Below are 24,101 nucleotides of genomic sequence, written 5' to 3'. Positions count from 1 at the left end.
AAAGCAGGGATGGGTCCGGGGAAGGTTTTTTCAGGATGGGGTGATTATAGCTATTTTTAGGGGTTGGGAACGGTGTCAGATGATAGGGAGAGATTGATGGTGTTGGAGAGTAGAGGGGTGAGAGGTAGAGCTGGGAGGTAAAGAGGATGGGATCAAGGGAGCAAGTGGTGTGGAGGAGGAGACAGGTTCGAAGATGTGGAGGGAGGGATGGCGTAGGGGTCGTAGTATAGTGGGGAGATGGGGAGGGAATGGCAGATGGGAGGGCGGAGGCAGCTGAATGGATCCCCTCGATTTTCACGTGCTCGGAGGAGCCAGTTGGTGGTGGAGAATAGGAGCCTGAGGTTGTCCTTCACCTCCAAGATTATCTGGGAGTAGACGGATGATTTGGTGGAGGCGAGGGTGGAGTGGTACATCCTAATTTGGTCCAGCCAGATCTGCCAGTGGACCATTAGATCAGATTTGAGCCAAGTGCCTTCAGAGTCACACACCTGACCCTTGAGGGAGCGGAGGTGGCTGGTTACCAGGGTGAGGTGTCGTGAGTCAGAGGCGGTTTGGGAGGTGAGAGGGGCAAGGGCCACAAGAGTGGTGGAGAGGGAATTGTGGAGGAGAGTGAGCGAGGAAGATAAATCAACATGGGAGATAGGCCAGAGGGGGACCAGTTCAGATGACTCCTTCTGGGTGCTTACATTCAAATCCCTTCCCTCCATAGATGCTGCCTGACCTGCTGAGTGTTCACAGGAAATGAGTGATTCTATGCTAAAAACTGACCCTCTACAGGTTATAACTACCGGCCCATCTCCAACCTCCCTTTTCTTTCCACGGCCCTTGAAAGAGTCGTTGCTTTCCAGCTTTGCTCCTTCCTCTCCTACCATTCCTTTCCCAAGCCCCTCCAATCGGGTTTCTGTGCTGCTCACAGTACAGAAACTGCCCTGGTCAAGGTGACAAATGACATCTTGTCCATTTGTGACCAGAGCTCCCTCTGCCTCCTCGACCTCTCTGCTGCTTTCGATACGTGGACCACTCCATCCTCCTAAACCGCTTCTCCTCTCACCTGAACCTTCAAGGTTCTGTCCTCAAATGGTTCAGGTCTTATCTCTCACACCATCTCCAATTTGTCTCCACCAACTGTTTCTCTTCCAGCCCCCGCACACCATCTTGTGTGGCATTCCTCAGGGCTCTGTCCTTAAACTCCTCCTCTTCAACCTCTACGTGCTCCCCCTGGTGTCATCACCCGCAGATATGGCGTCAACTTCCACATGTTGACTCCTCATTCTCTTTGACATCTCTGCTGCTTTCGACACCGTTGACCACTCTATGCTCATCCACTGCCTCTTCTCTCACCTCAACTTCACGCTCCTATCACTCATTTCCTGTTTCTGTCTATCAGGTAGATTCGAAGGGCCAGACAGGTCAATCACAGTTAATGTAATATTCTTCAATAGGATTCTGTAATAATTACTATGATATTGAACACACTGAATAAATCTGCTCACAGCTTGCATTTATATTGTCAAAATAGGAGAGCGCCCAGAGCACTCTCAAGGAAACAGAATATTTCTGTTGACAGCAACAGTGCTAAACATGCTAAACAACTGCAGAGAAACTTTACTCTGCATGTTCTGGAAATATAATAATCCTTCCATTTTTACAGTGCCTTATCACATCTTCAAGACGTCTGTCTCAAAGTGCTTCACAGGGTATACTGTAAAGTGAATTGACTGCATATTTTGTGGGTGAAACGTGGCAGCCAATTGGGCACAGCAGTGTACCACAAACAGTGGTAGATTAGGTGACCAAATTTTTAAAATTTATTTTGAAGGGATTATTAACCCTGGAAAAGTGATCTGCCAATCGACTAACAATTGGGTTCCTACTTACTGCTCTAAGGCTCTAACCATTGAGCTACAGGATCCCAGGAAATGAGTTCATGAGTGGCTTTTCTGATTATCAGTATTTCTATCCAGTCAATGAAAATCTACAACAAAAAGCATTAAACAGGTTCCTTGCCTAAAGAAATGAAGAATCACAGAATAGCATTATAAAATATTACAGCATAGGAGGAGGCCATTCTGCCCCTCGTGCCTGTGCTGCCTCTTTGGAAGAGCTGCCCAATCAGTCTCAGTCCCCCGCTCTTTCCCCATATCTATATATATTATATATACATAAAGGACTGATACAATCCAAATGAAATGTCCATCTTCAATGTCTGATTATTAGACTATTTACAACAACATCAGTGGATATGGTATTAATAACTATTACAAACAAGCTTATAAAGACAGCAATATTATGAACTGAAATATCAACAAGTGAGTGTATTCCAAATGTGCTGTGAGCCATTCCACAGGAGGAATGAAGTCACAAGGGTATTGAGAGCTGAGGTTTTCTGCACATTTGCTGGATTCCAGCCCTTATATTTCCAGAGGGAAGGGTGGGAAAGAATTTTGTAATTTGAGAAACTTGAAGCAATCCAGGAAGTAGCAGTAAAAACATAGATGAGCTGGAGGGGTAGGTTTGTGAAACCAAAAAAAGGCATTTAGAGAAGCAGTGGGGCTGGAGATGTGACTGTGTACCTCTGCTCGTAAATCAGCAAGTTTCTTGTCCATGCTAGAGCGAGCTCCGAGCTCATCCTCCAGGTCCTCAGATATACGGCCCAATTCATCCTCGTGGACATCCTTCAGGATGTTCAGCTACAACAGAGACTAAACATTAGCAATATAACAATATCAATATAACAATATAGTGTAACAATATCAACATAATCAATATAATATAAACAATATAACAATAATATAGTCAATATAACAATATAACAATATAAAAACATATTTTCATTATAAAACTTATCACATGTATTCTCATATTCTTCGAAAGTGTTTAGATTGATGGTCAATGACATTGAATGATATTGTAAAGTGAAAAGCTCCTGGTTCGGGTCTCACCACTTGTGGCCATAAATATTAAATAGTTACCAATAAACCAAATAGGGAAATCAGAAATCAAAGAAACTTCTTTACCCAGAGAGTGGTGGGAATGTGGAACTTGCTACCATAAGGAGTAGTTAAGGCGAAAACATAGAAGCATTTAAGGGGAATAAATGAGGGAGAAAGGAAGAGAAGTTTATGCTGATCGGCTTAATAATAAATAATAATCCTTGCATTTGATATACAAAAGCACCTTATCATATCATCGAGAAGTCTCCTGGTGCTTCATAGGATATACAGTTGAATGGATTGACTTGTATTTTGTGGGTGAAACAGCCAGTTTGCACACAGCAGCACACATGGAGCGAGTGACCAATTTTTGGGGGGGACTTGTTGGCCAGGACACTGAGAGAAAGAAACTCTTCTCTTTTTGAATAGTGCCATTGGATCTCAGGCAGATGGGACCTCGGATTAACATCTCGTCTGAAGGACGGCACCTCCGACATTGCAGCACTCCCCCAGCACTGATTGGAGTGTCAGCCCAGACCAGGGTGATCCAACTGATGGCTGCTGAGGGCTGGATGCCCTGTTTGAGAAATGATGACCAAAAACACCCCCACACACACTGCCCCCATACCACCCCACAACCCCCACTCTCCCCCCACACACACCCCCCCCACACACTGCCCCCATACCACCCCACAACCACCACTCTCCCCCCACACACACACCCCCACACACTGCCCCATACCACCCCACAACCCCCACTCTCCCCCACACACACCCCCCCCACACACTGCCCCATACCACCCCACAACCCCCACTCTCCCCCCACACACACCCCCCCACACACTGCCCCCATACCACCCCACAACCACCACTCTCCCCCCACACACACCCCCCCCCACACACTGCCCCCATACCACCCCACAACCACCACTCTCCCCCCACACACACCCCCCCCCACACACTGCCCCCATACCACCCCACAACCCCCACTCTCCCCCACACACACACCCCCCCACACACTGCCCCCATACCACCCCACAACCACCACTCTCCCCCCACACACACACACCCCCACACACTGCCCCCATACCACCCCACAACCACCACTCTCCCCCACACACACACCCCCACACACTGCCCCCATACCACCCCACAACCCCCACTCTCCCCCCACCCCCCCCCACACACTGCCCCCATACCACCCCACAACCCCCACTCTCCCCCCACCCCCCCCCCACACACTGCCCCCATACCACCCCACAAACCCCACCCTCCCCCCACACACACACACCCCCACACACTGCCCCCATACCACCCCACAACCCCCACTCTCCCCCCACACACACACACCCCCACACACTGCCCCCATACCACCCCACAACCCCCACTCTCCCCCCACACACACACACCCCCACACACTGACCCCATACCACCCCACAACCCCCACTCTCCCCCCACACACACACCCCCTCACACACTGCCCCCATACCACCCCACAACCCCCACTCTCCCCCCACACACACACACCCCCACACACTGCCCCCATACCACCCCACAACCCCCACCCTCCCCACACACAAATCCCCCCCCCACACACACAAACCCCCCCCCACACACACCCACTGCCCCACCCCCCCCACCCCACGCCCCACACACACCCCCCAACACACTGCCCCCACAACACCCCACACCGCCCCACCTTCCCCCACAAAAAGCCCCTCCCCACACACACACCCAACCCCCCCCACAAACCCCGCACACATCCACACACACACATCCCCACACATACACACGCCCCCCCCCCACACACACACACACCCCACACCCCCACACACCCTCCACCCACACCTCCCCCACACACACACACCCACAAACCCACACACACACCTACATGGACACCCCATACACACCATCCCCCACACACACGCACGCCCACCCCACGCACAAACCCACACACACCCCACACACACCCCACCCACACACACCCACATCTCCCCCACACACACCCACATCTTCCCCACACACACACGCCCCCCACCCACACACACGCCCCACCCCACCTCACCACACACACACAACTCCCCCCACACCGCCCCCCACACACACACCCCCCACCCACACACACACACACGCCACACACGCACCCCCCCCACACACACACACACCGCCTCCTCACATCCCCCCACACACACACACCCACACACACAAACTGCAAAACACGCGCACCCTCCCCTACACACACCCTACCCTGTACACACCCACACACAGCCCCCCCACACACACATCCCCACCCCCCCCACACATACACCCCTCCCCACACATACACCCTCACACACTGCCCCCACACCTCCCCCCACACCCTCCCCCACACACACCCTCACACACACACACCCACACACGCGCCCACACTCCCCCCACGCACACCCCCACACACACACCCACCCATACCGCCCCCCACCCACACACACGCCCCACCCCCCCTCACCACACACACCACTCCCCCCACACCGCCCCCCATACACACACCCCCCACCCACACACACACACCCCCCACACACGCACCCCCCCCACACACACACACACCGCCCCCTCACATCCCCCCACACACACACACACACACACAAACTGCAAAACATGCGCACCCTCCCCTACACACACCCTACCCTGTACACACCCACACACACAACCCCCCCACACACACATCCCCACCCCCCCACACATACACCCCCCCACACATACACACCCACCCCACACATCCCCCCCCCCCCCCCCCACACACACACACACACCCCAGGCACAAACCCACACACACACCTACATGGACACCCCATACACACCATCCCCCACACACACGCACACCCACCCCACGCACAAACCCACACACACACCCCACAGACACACCCCACCCACACACACATCCACACCCTCCACACATCCTACACACACATACCCACACTCCACACATCTCACCTACTCAGACACACCCACGGGTCAGAGAGGTCGGGGGGTGCAAAGGAGTGGAGGGATTTGAAGACAAAGGTGAGGATCTTGGAGTGGATCCTCTCTGGGACAGGAGCCAGTGCAGTCCGGCCAGGACTGGGGGGATCAGGGAGTGGGGTTTGGGGGTGGGGGGAGGGCCAGGACTGGGGGGATCAGGGAGTGGGGTTTGGGGGTGGGGGGAGGGCCAGGACTGGGGGGATCAGGGAGTGGGGTTTGGGGGTGGGGGGGAGGGCCAGGACTGGGGGGATCGGGGAGTGGGGTTTGGGGGTGGGGGGAGGGCCAGGACTGGGGGGATCGGGGAGTGGGGTTTGGGTGTGGGGGGGAGGGCCAGGACTGGGGGGATCGGGGAGTGGGGTTTGGGGGTGGGGGGGAGGGCCAGGACTGGGGGGATCGGGGAGTGGGGTTTGGGGGTGGGGGGAGGGCCAGGACTGGGGGATCGGGGAGTGGGGTTTGGGTGTGGGGGGAGGGCCAGGACTGGGGGGATCGGGGAGTGGGGTTTGGGTGTGGGGGGAGGGCCAGGACTGGGGGGATCGGGAGCGGAGTTTGGTGCGGGTGAGAATGTGGGCGGCAGAGTTCTGAATGGTTTGGATTTTGTGGATGGCAGTGGAGGGGAGACCGGTGAGGAGGGCATTAGAATAGTCCAGTCGGGAGGTGACAAAGGCCTGGACCAGGGTTTCAGCAGCTTTCAGAGAGAGGTATTGGCGGAGACGGGCGATGCGTCGGAGGTGGAAGAAAGTGGTGCTGGTGAGGGACCGGGTGTGTGGGAGGAAAGATAATTGGGGGTCGAACCTGACCCACATACACATTACCCACACCCCACCCACTCACCCCACACCCCACACACACACACATACCCACATATCCCCACCCAACCACACAATCACACATCCCACCCACACCCCATCCACCCATGCAAACACACCCACCCTACCCACACACACAAATACCCACACACAAACTCCACACATACCCACACACACCACACATACCCCACCCACCCACACGCCCCACCCTCACATACCCACACCCCATACACAAACCCCACCCAACCACATACACTCCACCCACCACACCGCTATACATCACCCCCACACATCCACACACCCACACCCCACAACACACCTCAAACACCCCACCCATACACACACCCCACCCACACACATTTTCCTCCCCACACACCCCAACCACACAAACCCTACCCACCCACACACACCCCCACACATACATACACCCCACCTACTCCCACACACCCCACACACACAACAGCCACCCAAACAGCCCACCCACACTCACACACACTCCACACACACAAATCCACATACACCCACAATTCCACATGCCACACCCCAACCACATGCATGAGAAGCCCCACACACACCCCACTCACACACACACACACATTCCCCCTCCCACTCACACACACATTCCCCCCCCCACTCACACACACACACATTCCCCCCCCACTCACACACACACACATTCCCCCCCCACTTGTACACATACAACAACGACGACAGCAACAACTTGGATGTATATAGCGCCCTCCACGTTCGACGGCGTCTGAGAGCCTCACAGTAACGGATCCCAGGACTGAGCCAGGTGGAGGGGGAGGAAGGTGACCAAAGACCTGAAAGTGGGACAGAGGGGGCGAGGAGACGGGATGAGGAAGGGAGTTCCAGAGCCTCGGGGCATAGTGGCTGAAGGCACAGCCACTGAGGGTGGAGCGGAGGACCTGGGGGACGAGGAGGAGGCCAGACCCGGAGGAATGAAGGCAAAAGAGTACTGTTTTGAGGAGAGAGGTCAGAGAGGTCGAGGGGTGCAGAGGAGGGGAGGGATTTGAAGACAAGGGTGAGGATATTGAAGTCGATCCTCTCTGGGACAGGAGCCAGTGCAGTCCGGCCAGGACTGGGGGGATCAGGGAGTGGGGTTTGGGGGTGGGGGGGCGAGGGCCAGGACTGGGGGGATCAGGGAGTGGGGTTTGGGGGTGGGGAGGATGGGGTGGGGGGCAAGATTGGGGTGATCGGGGAGCGGAGTTTGGTGCGGATGAGAATGCGGACGGCAGAGTTCTGGACGACCTGGATTTTATGGATGGTAGTGGAGGGGAGACCGGCAAGGAGGGTGTTAGAATAATCCAGCCGAGAGGTGACAAACAACAACAACAACAAGATTCCATTTATAGAGCGCCTTTCACGTCGGGAGGACGTCCCAAGGCGCTGTACAGTTGGGTCAGGACCCGAGCATTGGGGGGAGATGGTCAGAGTGAGGGGAGGGAAGGGAGGGAGCGAGGAGAGGGGAAATGGTCAGGGTGAGGGGAGGGAAGGGAGGGAGCGAGGAGGGGGTAGACAGTCAAGGGGGGAGCTGAAAGTACAGTCAAAGAGAAAGGTCTTGTGACCGGCCTTGAAGGAGGAAAGGGAGGAGGCGGCGAAGGTACTGGGGATGGAGTTCCAGAGCCTCGGGGCTGAGAGGCTGAAGGCCACCGATGGTAGGGCGGTTGGGGCGGGGGATGGGGGGCCGACCGGAGCCAGAGGAACGGAGGGTACGGGGGGTACGTGGGGGGATAGTAGGTCGGAGAGGTAGGAGGGAGCGAGGCCGTGAATGGCATTGTAGGTGAGGATGAGGATCTTGAATTTGATCCTCTGGGGAATGGGGAGCCAGTGGAGGTGAGCGAGGGCGAGGGTGAGGGCGAGGGTGAGGGCGAGGGTGGGAGTGATGTGGTCGCGGTGTCTGGTGTGGGACAGTACATGAGCTGCAGAGTTCTGAATGACCTGCAGTGTGGAGGGAGGGCCGGGAAGGCCGGTGAGGAGAGAGTTCCCATAGTCCGGCCTTGAGGTGATAAAGGCGTGGACCAGAGTTTCAGCAGCGTGAGGGGTGAGGTAGTGCCGTAGTCTGGCGATATTCCGGAGGTGATGGAAGGCGGTGCCAGTTGTGGCGCGGATATGAGGGAGAAAGGCATGGACCAGAGTTTCAGCAGCTTTCATAAAAACATAAGAACATAAGAATTAGGAGCAGGAGTCGGCCATTCGGCCCCTCGAGCCTGTGCCCCGCCATTCGATAAGATCATGGCTGATCTTCTGACCTAACTCTGATTACCTGCCCTCTCCCCATATCCCCTAATCCCTCTATTGTTTAAAAATCTATCAGTCTCAGCCTTGGTATTGGCGGAGACGGGTGATGCATCGGAGGTGGAAGGAAGCGGTGCTGGTGAGCGACCGGATGTGGGAGAGGAAGGATAATTGGGTGTCGAACCTGACTATTAGGTTGCGTACGGGCTTGGAGAGTTTTAGAGGGAGGTCGGGTAGGTGGAGGAGGTGAGAACTGAGAGATTTTAGACGTTGACGAGAGCCAAAGAGTATGGCTACACAAACCCCACCCACAAACACCCCACCCACACATGCCCCACCACCCACACCCCACACCCCGACCTCACCCACACCCATATCCGCTCTCCCCTGCACACATGCACACTCATCACCCCCACCACACACAAACGGCACCCACACCCATACCTGCCTCAAACAAAACTCCCACCTCCACCCACACACAAATCCTCCCTCCCGGAGGTAACATCAACGTCATCACACATGGCAGCGGTGGGGGGCCGTGGAGGTCGCTGAGAGAGGAAAGAGCGTCATTGATCACATGGAGGAATGTCCGATCACTGCACACAAACTGGCTGCATTGCTGAAGGACTCTGTACGGAGGATAGAACAGTGAACAAGTACAGAAGACGAGGTTTTGACCAACAACAAAATTAGATTTGGGAAAATTACATTAATGTTGGGAGGAAGTCCTCCCAACATGGAGTACTGGATGATCAGTGTTTTGGACCCGAGCTGGGGGTAAGGATCGGGGAGAGTGGGGGTAGAGGGTTAAAGGAGGGTGACTAAAGGCACAGACGAAGAGGCGGGTCTTGAGATGGGTCTTGAAGGAGGCAAGTGGTTGGGCAAGGTGGAGGGACTGTGGGATGGAGATCCATATGGTGGGGGCAGAGTGGCTGAAGGTCCACCCACCAATGGTGGGGCGGGTGAGGAGGGGGACGTGAAGCAGGCAGGTCAAACAAGATGCCAAAGTTCCAGACTGGCCCAGTGAGGTGGAGTGTGCATCCTTGGATGGTGATGCTGTCAGCGCCTGAGGTGTGGAGGAGCTGATGGGAGCCAATCAGGAGCCTTCGTCTTGTTGACGTTCAACTGTAGACAGTTAGTTCTCATCCAGGACTTGACGTCTGACAGAAATTCTGTCAGGACAGCAATGGTAGATGAGGGAGGGGAGCCCATGAAGGAGGATGGCCTGGTCGACTATGTCGAACGTGGCAGAGAAATCCAGGAGGACAAGGAGGCAGAGGGAGCCTCATAGAGAGAAAGGTGAGAGGGGAGGCAATGGAGGAGGATAGAGTGGTCAATGGTATAGAAGGCAACAGAGAAGTCAAGGAGGATGAGGAGGCAGAGGAAGCCCTGGTCGCAGATGGACAAAATGTCATTTATTTTTGTCACTGTTTCTGCGCTGTGGGCAGCACTGAAACCCGATTGGAGGGGTTTGTAAATGGAGTGGCGGGAGAGGAAGGAGCTAAGCTGGGAAACAACAACTCGTTCCAGGACCTTGGAAAGGAAAAGGAAGTTGGAGATGGGGCAGTAATTTGAGAGCAGGAAAGGGTCCAGGGAGGAATTCTTTAAGGAGTGATGACGGCTGTTTTTAAAGGCGTTGGACAGAGTGAGGTTTTATGATATCCATCATCATGCAAATAGCCTGACTCAACGCAAATTAGTGACAAAGGACAAAGAAATAACAAATGCTCCAGTTTTGCAAGGCAAATCCAGAAATGAAAGAAGATATCAAACACAGACTTAGAATGATTACCTTGTGGTTCTGTACATGAATACAATAGCCAACAGCGTTGAAGGCAGTGGAGAGGTTAAGAGGGACAAGGAAGCACAGTGACACATAATGAAATTACGTAATTTGTGACTTTGCAGGATGGAAACAGGACTGGAGGAGAACAAGCAATGCATGCGTTAAGAGGTCACAACAAAGTTGTGTGTTCCAGGACTCTGCATAGGAAGGGCTGGCTGGAATGGAATATCACTAGACCCAGTCATTCCAGAACTCCACTGGATCAGGTGAGAGGTGAGGAGGATGTTTTCATACACAGAGTAGTTAGGATATGGAACACTCTGCTAGCGTTGGGTTGAATCCATATTCGCTTTCAAAAGAGAACGAGATAAAGATTCAAAAAGGAGTAAACTACAGAAATGGCAGATAAATGGAACTGAAAGGATTGCTCAGTGTAGCAGTCAAGATGGGCCGAATGGCCTTCTTCTGGGCTGGAAATTTGATTCTATGGATAATAATATTAATCCTTGCATTTTGACAGGGCCAAACGTTGGGCAAGTTTCCTTACTCCACACGCCTCTGTTTACTGAGCAGTCAGTAGAAACCCGGTTGTTGGCTGGCGGATCACTTTTCCAGGAGTAATAATCCTTTCCAAAAAAAATAAATAATAATTTGGTCACTTCAATCCATCACTGTTTGTGGGATGCTGCTGTGTGCAATTGGCTGCCGTGTTTCACCCACAAATATATGGTCAATTTACTTTACAGTATATTCCGTGAAGCATTTTGATACGTCTAGAAGACGTGATAAGGCGCTATATCAAATGCATGGATAATGATTATAGTGCCTTATTAAAGGGAATATGACCCCCAGAAAATCACAGATAAGTAGAGGTAACTGGAGATTGGGCTTCTCTGAAAACTGGAGTGTCCTGCTGCAAGCAGAGCCAGCTAAAGAGCCCATTGTACATCAGCAAAAGCATCAGTGTACATCAATGCACATCAATTCACAATCAGTGTACATTTTTCAGCTCACACAAGGCCTGCTGATTCAGCTGAGCCACACACTAGTGCTGAATTTATTTGGTGGCTTTAGTAGGTTTGTTTAATTGAACACGTTGCTTATGAAACTAAATAGAAGCATGTGCACTGTTGTGGGTACAAGTCAAGACGTGTTACTGACCAAGGCAGCATTACAGATTATTTGTGGAGGAGAATGGTGTAATAGTTCTACATTGCCCTAATCATACTCCATAAGTCGAGCTAAGTCACATTCCATCCCTGGATTGTCTGAGCAGGGCTCAGTTTTATAAAAGAGCCTTTCACTGATCAGAAAGCCACAACGAGAGCATAAGAACATAAGAAGTTACTGCACGAAAGGAGGCCAAAGTCCATCTAGTCCACCTTCCTGGCAGTCGCTTAACATGTCGTGTCCCAAACTATACACTGTATAACAAGGTATTATTTTCTCGCCTGTTCCATAAGTTTGCTACTCATTTTCACTAAAGTAATGTTTCTGCAGATTTTTTCTGAATTTATCCCCTTTAATCACAGGCCGTGTCCTCTAGTTCTACTGTTCAGTACAAGATAAAACAGCTTCTCATGGTCTATATTATCTATTCCCCTCAGAATCTTAAAGATTGTAATCAAATCGCCCAACAACCTTCTCATCACCAGTGGAACTTGCTCAGTGTATCTAATTACTCCTCGTAGTCCAGAACTTCCAACTCCTTAATCACTTTGGTTTCCCTCCTCTGTATCCCCTCAATTGCTGCAATAACCTTTTAATACTGCGGTGACCAGGACTGCCCACAGTATTCCAAGTGCGGTTGCATCGATGATGAATAAAGTGGCAGGATTACCTCACTATTGCCCTTTTAATATAGCCCAGCATCTGGTTTGCATGACTCACTGCTACCAAGCGCTGTTAAAAATAAGAAAGTGAGTTAATGTTTCAGGTCGACTTTTGGTCATCGACTTGAGACGTTAACTCACTTTGCTCTCTCCATATATGTTGCCTGACCTGCTGAGTGTTCCCAGCAACTTCTGTTTATATTTCAGATTTTCAGCACCTGCAGTATTTTGTCTTTTTATAGCTTTTTATATTCAGAAGTCAATATGTGCAACAATCCTTCAACTTTAATTGTGTAATATAATATGGAGCTAATACAGGAAAATACCCTTTATCTGCCTGGCATTTAGTGACCCGGACTGAACCTCCTGGAGACTGGTCCAATTTTGCATGAGGTTGTTTGCGACGCTCTGATGGTAGCAATTCACACACCGTGATCTTCTACATTATACAGTTTTGGGTTGGAGATACTACAGAGACAGAGAGAGACGCAGAAAGTTAAATACTCAGAGAGAGAAAAAGACGGGGTAATTAAGATTTTTTTAATAGATTTAGAGAGAAAGTGTCAGAGAGAACACAGCTTGAAGAATGTGGTCTTATGAAGACAGCACAATTGCTGATGGAAGTATCAGTTGACGCTGAAGCCAATGCGATGCCCATTTCTCAGCACTGTTTGATTATTCTCAGAGGGGTTCGCTCCAAATCAGTGTGGGAATTGGTTCTCTTCTCTATAACTCAAAATGACTTGGACTTGGGTATAAAGAGCAAATATTAATGTTTGCAGATCAGACAAAACTTGGGAATGTAGTAAACAGTGAGGAGGATTGCAGCAGACTGCAGGAGGACATAGACAGACTGGTGAAATGGGCAGACACGTGGCAGATGGAATTTAACGCAGAGAAGTATGCTCTCGATAAGAAATTTCAAGAGGGAAGTAGATAATTATTTGGGAAGGAAAAGTTTGCAGGGCTATGGGGAGAGCGAGGGGGAGTGGGGTTAATCAGGGCTATGGGGAGAGAACAGGGGAGTGGGGTTGATCAGGGCTATGGGGAGAGCGCAGGGGAGTGGGGTTGATCAGGGCTATGGGGAGAGCGCGGGGGAGTGGGGTTGATCAGGGCTATGGGGAGAGAGAGGGGGAGTGGGGTTGATCAAGGCTATGGGGAGAGCGCGGGGGTGTGGGGTTGATCAGGGCTATGGGGAGAGAGTGGGGGAGTGGGGTTGATCAGGTCTATGGGAAGAGATCGGGGGAGTGGGGTTGATCAGGTCTATGGGGAGAGAGTGGGGGAGTGGGGTTGATCAGGGCTATGGGGAGAGAGCGGGGGAGTGGGGTTGATCAGGGCTATGGGGAGAGAGCGGGGGAGTGGGGTTGATCAGTGCTGTGGGGAGAGAGCGGGGGAGTGGGGTTGATTTGGCAGCTCTTTTCAAAGAGCGGCACAGACACGATGGGCCAAATGGCCTCTTCTGTGCTGTGTAATTCTATAAAAAAGTGTGAGGTGATACATTTTGGGAGGAAGAATGAATCATAGAATCATACAGCAAAGAAGGAGGCCATTCAGCCCATCGCGCGTCTGCCAGCTCTTTAAAAAGAGCTATCCAGCTGATCCAAAACTCCGCTCCCTGCATGTTGATTCGCACTAAACTCCGTCCCCCATCACACCAATCCTCATTCTTCCTCCCAAAATGCATCACTTCACACTTTTCCAGCGCTTTGGGACGTCCTCCCGACGTGAAAGGCGCTCTATAAATGGAATCTTGTTGTTGTTGTTGTTGTTAAACTTCATCTGCCCCGTGTCTGCCCATGTTACCAGTCTGTCTATGTCCTCTTGCAGTCTGTTACTATCCTCCTCACTGTTTATTACTTTTCCAGCTTAGTATCATCTGCAAACTTGGGAATTGTCCTCCCTGTACCCGAGTCCAGGTCATTTATATAGATCACAAACAGCAGTGGTCCCAATACCGACATCACTGCACACTTCCCTCCAGTCAGAAAAACAACCGTTCACCACCACTCTCTGCTCTCTGTCTCTCAGACAGTTCTGTATCCGCTGACACTGTCCCTTTAATACCGGGGCTTCTATTTTGCTACAAGTCTCTTATGTGGCACTTTATCAAAAGCCTTTTGAAAATCCATATAAACGACATCAACTGCACTATCTTCATCCACTCTCTCCGTTACTTCATCAAAAAACTCTTATCAAGTTAGACATGATTTGCCTTTAACAAATCCATGTTGACTGTCCTTTATTAACCCATATTTTTCTAATTGAGAATTTATTTTAACATAACATAACATGACATGTAGGAGTAGGAGTAGGCCATTCGGCCCTTCGAGCCTCTGCCCCGCCATTCAATCGTGGCTGATCTTCTAATCTAACTCCAACTAATAACCTGACGCTGCCTTATCCCCATATCCCTTAATCCCTTTTGCAATAAGAAATCTGTCTGTCTGCCTGCCTGTCTGTCTGTCTGTCTGTGTCTATCTATCTATCTCAGTCTTGAATATGTTCAAGGACTGAGCGTCAACAGCCCTTTGGGGTAGTGAGTTCCATACATTCACTGTCCTTTCAGTGAATAAGTTCTTCCTCAACTCAGTGCGAAAGGGCTGCCTCTGATTTTAAGGTTGTGACCCCTGGTTTTAGTTTCTCCAACCGGGAGAAACAATCTCCCACTATCTACTCTATCATTGCCCTTTGATGATCTTATAGGTTTCTATAAGATCCCCTCTAATTCTTCTATATTCTAGAGAATATAGGCCCAAATTGGTCATCCTATCCTCGTAACTCAACCCCTTCATCCCTCGTACTAACCGAGTACATCTACGCTGCACCCCCTCCAGGGCAAGTATGTCCTTCCTTACATAAGGAGACCAAAACTGCACACAGTATTCCAGGTGTGGTCTCACAGGGCCCTATACAGTTGCAGCGAGACTTCCCTACTCTTATACTCTAATCCTTTCATAACGAATGCTAACATACCGTTCCCCTTCCTAATTGCTGCTGCACCTACAGACTAACTTTCTGTGATTGGTGTACAAGGACACCCAAGTCCCTCTGGACGCTAACACATTCCAATCTCTCCCCTTCTAAAAAATAACCCGCTCTACTGTTTTTGCTCCCTTGGTGGATGACTTTGCACTTCCCTACAATATACTTCATCTGCCACCTACCTGCCCAATCACCTATCTATGTCTCGCTGCATTTTTTTAATGTCGTCCTCTGTGTTGACACTTCCTCCTAGTTTTGTGTCATCCGCGAATTTAGATATATTAACTTCGATGTCCTCATCTAGATTGTTGATGTAGATGGTAAATAGCTGAGGCCCAAGGACTGATCCTTATGGCACTGCACTAGTCACATCCCGCCAATTTGAAAAGGAACCATTTATCCCTACTCTTTGTTTCCTACCCGTTAACCATTCCCCAATCCATGTTAATATGCTCCCCTCAATTCCATGGGCCCTTATCTTTTGGACTAACCTTTTATGCGGCACCTTATCGAATGCCTTCTGGAAGTCCAAATAGACCACATCCACTGATTCACCCTTATCTAGTTTACTCGAAATATCCTCAAAAAACTCTATGAGATTTGTCAAACATGACTTCCCTTTTGTAAAGCCATGTTGACTTGGCCTAATTATATTGTGCCCTAAATACCGCACTACCACATCCTTAATCAATGATTCTAAAATGTTTCCTATCACTGATGTGAGACTAACTGGCCTATAGTTCCCCATCTTTTCCTTTCCACCTTTTTTAAATAGTGGTGTGACATTTGCGATCTTCCAATCTATGGGAACTGTTACATGAATCCAAGGAATTTTGGAAGATCAGACACAAGGCCTCCACTATCTCATAAGCTCCTCTTTTAAAACCCTGGGATGCAAACCATCCGGACCGAGGATTTGTCACTTTTTAGTGCTAACAGTTTCCCAGCACCAATTCTCTACTAATGAAAATTTCCCTTAGTTGCTCCCGATCCTTATCCCTTTGGTGCATCCCTATTGCTGGTAGACTCGTTGTGTCTTCTCGGGTGAAGACAGATGCAAAGTACCCATTTAGGGACTCTGCCATGTCCTTGTCCCCCATTACAACTTCTCCCGTCTCTGACTGAAGTGGACCTACATTTACCCTCACAGCCTATTCCTCTTAATATACTTGTAAAACCTTTTACAATCAGACTTAGTGTTCGTTGCTCGCTTACCCTCATACTCATTTTTCTCGCTCTTAATGAGTTTTTTAGGTTTTTTTTGCTGGTTTCTAAAACTCTCTCAATCTTCAGATTTGTTGCCTTTCTTGGCAGTTTTATAAGTTTTTTCTTTTAATTTGTTGCTTTCCCTACTGCTCTAGTTAGCCACAGATGAATTGCTTTCCCTGTGGTACTCTTATTCCGCAAGGGAATATGCGACCGCTGAGAATTTTGCACTACATCCTTAAATATTTGCCACTGTTGGTCTACATTTTTACCTCTTAATCTTATTCTCCAGTCTATTTTACCTAAATCTTTCCTCATACCTACAAAATTAGCCCTATTTAAATTCAGAATACTTGCCTCGGATTTAACTATATCCCTCTCTAACTTAATGCAGAATTCAATCATATTGTGATCACTCTGCCCTCGAGGATTCTTAATACCTACACCGCCAACTCGCCGTTTCGTTACACAAAACAAGGTCTAGGATGGCCTGTCCCAGTTGGTTCCTCGGCTGCTCCAGAAAGTTATCTCTCATACACTCAATGAACTCTTCTTCTGACCTATTTTTTGCCGATTTGGTTTTCCCAATCTATGTGGAGATTGAAATCACCCACTATTATTGCTTTACCTTTCCTCAATGCTCCACTGATTTCCTGATTGATACCGTGTGCTATATTGTGATCACTGTTTGGGGTCTATAAACCACTCCCATTAATATTTTCAGTCCTTTATTATTTTTTATTTCCACCCATATTGTCTCGACCTCCTGGTCATCGGATTTCAGATCCTTCCTCTCCACTGCTTTTATTTCATCCCTATTTAACAGGGCTCCCCCACCCCCACCCCGTTTCCCACAGTGCCTATCTTTCCTGTAAACTGAGAACCCTGGAATATTTAACTCCCACCCTCGATCTCCTTGTAACCATGTTTCAGTGATGGCTACTCGATCGTACCCATATGTGTCTATCTGTGCTTTTAATTCATCAGTTTATCAGATATAACATTTTTAATTTCCTACTATTTCCTCTACTCTCTGATTCCTTATCTACTTTGCCAAAACTTCTTACCCCTTGTTAACATGTTCCTATTATCTGGCATGTTATTCTGCACTGTCATCTTTACTTTTTCTAATGCTAACTTATGGTTTCTCTTACCTGTATATTCCCCCCTTTACTAGTTTAAATTCCTATTTATCTCCCTGTTAATTTGTTTAGCTCGGACATTTGTCCCAGCACGAGTTAAATGCAGCCCTTTTCGCTGAAAGAGCTCTATTTTCCTCCAATACTCGTGCCAATGGCCCATAAAAAGAAACCCGAGTTCCGCACCACTCTTTTAGCCGTGCGTTCAAGTCCTTAATTTGTATGTTCCTGTACCAATTGTCGTATGGTACAGGCAGTAGTCCCGATTGTACCACCTTCGATGATCTTGACTTCAATTTGGACCCCAGCTCTTCGAATTCCCTTCTCAAGTCATCTTGGCCTACTCTACTGACGCCCCTCACCCTGCCACTCGCTCTTGTGCCGTTGACTGACTTTGTCCCGGATTATAGTCTCCAGAAGTTTCCCCACTACTGACGTTAGGCCGACTGGCCTGTAGTTCCCGGGTTTATACTTCTGCCCCTTTTTGTACAGGGGAGTAACATTTGCAACCCTCCAGTCCTCTGGCACCACCGCGGTGTCCAAGGAGAATTGAAAGATTGTGGCCGGAGCCTCTGTTATATCCACCCTTACTTCCCTCAGTAACCTAGGATGCTTCCTGTCCAGATCGGGTGACTTATCTACCTTGAGCACCAACAACATTTTTAGTATCTCGTCTCAGTTTATTCGTATCCAATTTCTCTCCCTTCTCCTCCGATACTGTGGCATTGGCTGCATCCTCTTCTTTTGTGAAGACAGATGCAAAGTCCTCATTCAGTACATCAGCCTCCACAGGAAGATTTCCTCTTTGGTCCCTAATTGGACCCATCCTACCTTTGACTAACCTTTCGTTCTTTTTATGCTTATACCTTAGGATTCCCTTTTATGTTACCCGCTAATCTTTTCTCATGCAACCTCTTTGCCCCTCTTATTTCCTTTTTCAGTTAAGATGTTTGCCCTTGTGGGGGAGACCAGAACCAGGGGCCACAGATATAAAATAATCACCAATAAATCAAATAGCGAAATCAGAAGAAACTTCTTTACCCAGAGAGTAGTGAGAATGTGGAACTTGCTTCCATAAGGAATAGTTGAGGCGAATAACATAGATGTATTTAAAGGGAAGCTAGCTAAGTAAATGAGGGAGAAAGGAATGGAAAGTTATACTGATCGGCTTAGTTGAGGAAGGGCAGGAGGAGGCTCATGCAGAGCATAAATATCAGCAGACCAGTTGAGCTAAATGGCCTGTTTCTGTGCTGTATATTCCATGTAATTCTATATACTTCACCCTGTTTTTCATTGAATTCCATCTGCCACTTGTCTGCCCATTCAGCCATTCTACCTGTATTTTATTTTGGTCCTCCTCAGTTCTCCCCCGAGCATTGTATCATCTGCACACTTTGAGATTTTCTCCCTATTCCTAGGTCAAAATCATTGATTTACAGGGTGAAAAGTTGTGGGCCCGGAACAGATCCCTGAGGAACACCACATCTACTCTTTGTCTTCTCCCCTGTGGCCACTTCTCTATCCAATTACTGTCTTCCCTTTGATCTCATAAGGCCTGACCTTAGCCATACGTCCATAGTACCTTGTTAAAAACCTTCTTGTCCAACTAGGACCATTAGGAGCTGAGTGAGAGGATTCCCTGCACCCAGTGACTGGTCTGCCCTTTCAAGTCCTGCCGATGAGCCAGGTTGGCTGTGATGTTATCAGCAATGCTCTGGAATCCTGCGGCCTCTCCTGGCTCGGGAACCGGACTAAAGAGATTGCCATTGACTCGATTCCGACATTCCGTTACCAAACATGCTACCTTGGAGCCAGTTTAGACCAAAGGAGACCCCATTTACCTCCTTCTGAAAATCCATGTGCACCACATCTACTGCATATCCTTCACCTTCCATTTTTGACGCCCCCTCAAAAACATCTTTTAGTTAAGAGGTTAATAATTCTTAAGCTTTTACAGACTTTTCTGTTGATTTTGTCCTTACTTGTATGACCACTTCCTGCTTGGATTTGATGAGCTCTTCATGCTTAATCTTCCACTGGCTCAGGTCTGTCTCCAGCCTCTCAATGTGTTTACTCAACGCACTCTTGTCCCTGAGAAAACACAGAATGTCACAGCCATGAAAACTTTTTAACAAATAAAACAATATATCTCTAAAACCTTCTTTTTCAGTGTATATTCAATGTTTGGGAATTCTTCACGTTTTAGCTTGTCATGTTGTTAAACTCTTATGTCAGGAACCTCTTATCATCTTCCTATAATTTACAGTATAAAAGGGTACATAAGGTAAGCATAAATAGGCTGTTCACACTAGTTGGTGAGTCTGTAACCAGGACACACTGATATAAGATAGCAACTAGGAGATCTAAAAGAAAATTCAAGAGGAACTACGTCATGCAGAGCAATGTGAGATTGTAGAACTCACTGCCTGAGGTAGTGGTTATAATCCTTGCATTTGATATAGTGCCTTTTCACGTTTTCCAGACATCATCTCAAAGAGCTTCACAGAATATACTGTAAGTGAACTGATTGTAAATTTGTGGGCGAAACGTGGCAGCCAATTGCGCACAGCAGCGTCCCACAAACAGTCGTGGATTGACTGAATTATTATTTTAAAAACTTAAAATCCAGGTCCTCTCACTTACGGGGCAAGTGCTCTAACCACTAAACTATAGGACTAGAATCAGATAGTGTAGATCAGTGTGGCTCAACCGGCGGCCTGGGGCCTCATCCAGCCCATTACCATTTCCAACAGCTCCCTCCCTCTCAACAACAACAACAACAAGATTCCATTTATAGAGCGCCTTTTACGTCGGGAGGACGTCCCAAGGCGCTGGACAGTTGGGTCAGGACCCGAGCAGTGGGGAAATGGTCAGGGTGAGGAGAGGGGAGAGTGGGGGCGAGGAGGGGGTAGAGAGTCGAGAGGGGAGCTGAAGGCACGGTCAGGGGCGGGGGATGTGGAGCAGACCGGAGCCAGAGAAACGGAGGGTACGGGCAGGTAAGTAGGGGGATAGTAGGTCGGAGAGGTAGGAGGGAGCAAGGCCGTGAATGGCCTTGTAGGTGAGGATGAGGATCTTGAATTCGATCCTCTGGGGGATGGGGAGCCAGTGGAGGCGAGCGAGGGTGGGAGTGATGTGGTCCCGAAGCCTGGTGCGGGACAGTACATGAGCTGCAGAGTTCTGAATGACCTGCAGTGTGGAGGGAGGGCCGGGAAGGCCAGCGAGGAGAAAGTTCCCATAGTCCAGCATTGAGGTGATAAAGGCGTGGACCAGAGTTTCAGCCGCGTGAGGGGTGAGGTAGTGCCATAGTCTGGCGATGTTCCGGAGGTGATGGAAGGCAGTGCCAGTTGTGGCGCGGATATGAGGGAGAAAGGACAGCTCAGGGTCGAACAGAACACCGAGGTTCCTGATGGTTTTGAGAAGTGGAGAGTGCGGCCTTGGATGCTCTCTGGGGGATGACACCCTCATGGCAGTGGCAGGAGCTGGCGGTTGGGAGAACGCAGCGCAGGGAGTGGGAATAGTGCCGGCCGCTGCTGCAGTCTGTACGCGAACTGAGGGAGGGGCTTCCTGACACGCAAGCTGTCTCCTTCTCCATCGCTTCCTTACCAACTGCTGGCTCGCTGACTGGCGAGCTTGTCCAGCTAGTACCACTCTACCTGTTAGGGCAAAACCCAGCAGCTAATTGCGCTCTGCAGTATTCCACAAACAGTTGTGGATTGAGTGACCAAATTATTATTATTTATTTTGAAGGGATTATTACCCCCGAAAAAGTAATACACCAATCAACTAACAACCGGGTTCCCACTTACTGCTAGGTAAACAGAGGCGTGTGGAGTAAGGAAGGAAACTTGCCCAATGTTTTGCCCCGCCCGGGAATCTAACCCAAGTCCTCTTGCTTCCAAGGCGAGTGCTCTAACCACTAACCTACAGAACTCTATTTCTAAAATATAAATATATCTTATCAATATAAAATATTCACCCCCAAAAAGAAAAAAAAGTGAAAAGATGACTCAGAGGGGATCTTATAGAGGTGTGCAAGATTTTAAATGGGATTAAAAAAGTAAGCCCATATCAATACTGTATGATGCACGAAGACAGCAGAACAAGAGGACACAGGTTTAGAGCTGCAGAGAACAATTTTGGTCCAGAAAACAGAGGGTAATTTTGTGTGTGGGTGTTTTTCTGTCACTGCACTTCACAATATATCCTGTGAAACACTTTGGGTTGTCCTCCTGATGTGAAAGTGCTACACCAAATGTAACGATTGTTACTGTTAATGACTAGAACAGGCTGCCAGAGAGGGTGGTTGAGGCCAGGAAACTGAACTCGTTTAAAAAGCAGCTTGAATCTGTACTGGGAGGCTGGCTGTTCTGGAGGGATGAGACCAGATAGGCTGAAGTGAATTTCTAGCTAATCTGTAGAGTTCTGAATCTATTGTACAACAACTTGCAGTTATATAGCTCCCTTCACGCCAGGCGGCGTCTCAGAATTTGACGTGTACAGATCTTACAGACATAGTCCCTTGTTTTAAAGTAACAAAGAAAATGTGGTTCTCAAAAGGGATTTTAGAGAACGCCATTCCCACACTTACTCCCGTTCTTTCTGCAGGATTTTCTGGGACTCATCCAGGCGCAGTTGCAAAGCAGTAACTTTTGTGGCATCCTCTTCAATCACTGCCACTTCCTCCCACAGTAGGCGGTTTCTCTCCTGGCGGCTAAGTGATGTGCGTACACTATGTGTACTGCGCTGGTCCCAGGCCTCAGAATTGTCCTGCTTGGTTTTCATAATGGCCTCCATGAGCTCAAACTCCTGCAGAATAAACAATGATGGAATCAATCACGAGAAACAAAATGAAAGATAATAAGAAAATAAATGATGGTCAATCTTCAGATGGTTAATCTGGCCTGAACAACCTCAAATAGTTTTGAGGAAGTGATACCGCAAATCGACAATGAGAAGCTACATACATTCCATAGCATACCTCGACTTCAAAAAGGCCAGAGATAAGAGAGACTGACTGGCTTTTGCGATTGCCCGTCAAGCTTGTTGTGGATTAAAGGGAAGGAAGCAGAGGGAGGTGAAATTGAGTGAGGTGACTCGGCCGTCAGTCTGTGCTGCCCCTTTTGTTGCTAGCATACATAAATAACTTGGATTTGCAGACTGTGCAAGGTAAATTTGCAGGTGAGACATTATCCAACTTGAAGGGAATTATTTAATGGAAACTTAATGTTATTGTTACAGAATCAGAGGATAATAATAATCCTTGCATTTGATAAAGAGCCTTATCACGTTGATGAGAAATCTCAAATCACTTCACAGAATATACGGTGAGGTGAACTGACTGTGTTTTGTGGAGTATGCATCCAAGTTCTCAGAAAGAAAGTGACCAGGATCTTGGAGTGTGCACAGCTAACAGGATCGACCATACATCACAGGTGTTACTGAATTTGCACTGTACACTTCTGCTTGCAGTGTTACAGTAAAGAAATTTAACAAAATAAAATAAAAGTTACATTTGATATCGCATCTTTCTTGACAGTAGGACATCACAAAGTACTTCACAGGGTTTGTGTGACGTCCAGTAACTGTTTACTTTGGAGCCAAATGCAGCAGCCAATTTGTACGCAACAACAAACAGCCATTTTATTTGGGCAATTGTTGACCACAACAAGGAGGAACTCTCTTTTCTGCTGGAATAGTTGCCAAGAAATCTGTCACGTTCACCTGAGTGGGACTTTGGTTTAACATCTCATGGGAAGGATGGCACCTCCAACAATAGAGCACACTCCCAGCACAGATTGATATGTCAGACTGGACACTGACTTCAAAGTCCTAAAATGCGCTTGAACCCACAACTTTCTGACTCAAAGGCAAAAGTGTTACCAACTGAGTCAGGTTGACACCTAGTTTTGATACTCGGCCAGGTACAATGCAGACTGACTTGAATTCTTGGGGGGTGCGGCCAGCCATGTTTCTGACACACGTGGAAACCCATCACATAAGAGTATTCAAACCAAGGTGAGATTTCCATGCATTGCACCTACATATGCCAGAGGTAAGACTGTTGGAATGGGATGCGCACTCTCTCTCTCCCTGGACTGGGGAGAGTCCAACAGACTGGAAGCAGTTGTTCCATATGTGTGTGTATTTATGAGCGTCTGTGT

General features: G+C 49.0%; 1 protein-coding gene across 1 annotated transcript in view; it reads right to left on the bottom strand.

The window, feature by feature from the left end:
• The window catches only part of ccdc102a (coiled-coil domain containing 102A), a 75,853-nt gene that overhangs the window by 7,671 nt on the left and 44,081 nt on the right, over positions 1 to 24,101 (bottom strand). The window contains exons 3-5 of the mRNA XM_042340436.1: positions 22,529 to 22,746; positions 19,923 to 20,031; positions 2,574 to 2,690 (exon numbers count right to left, since the gene is read on the bottom strand). Of these exons, the coding sequence (XP_042196370.1) occupies positions 2,574 to 2,690; positions 19,923 to 20,031; positions 22,529 to 22,746 (444 nt within the window). The remainder of the gene's footprint in view (positions 1 to 2,573; positions 2,691 to 19,922; positions 20,032 to 22,528; positions 22,747 to 24,101) is intronic.

Source organism: Callorhinchus milii, unplaced genomic scaffold, assembly GCF_018977255.1.
Source record: "Callorhinchus milii isolate IMCB2004 unplaced genomic scaffold, IMCB_Cmil_1.0 Scaffold14, whole genome shotgun sequence".
Classification (NCBI taxonomy): domain Eukaryota; kingdom Metazoa; phylum Chordata; class Chondrichthyes; order Chimaeriformes; family Callorhinchidae; genus Callorhinchus; species Callorhinchus milii.
This window is presented reverse-complemented; position numbering and strand designations above follow the sequence as displayed.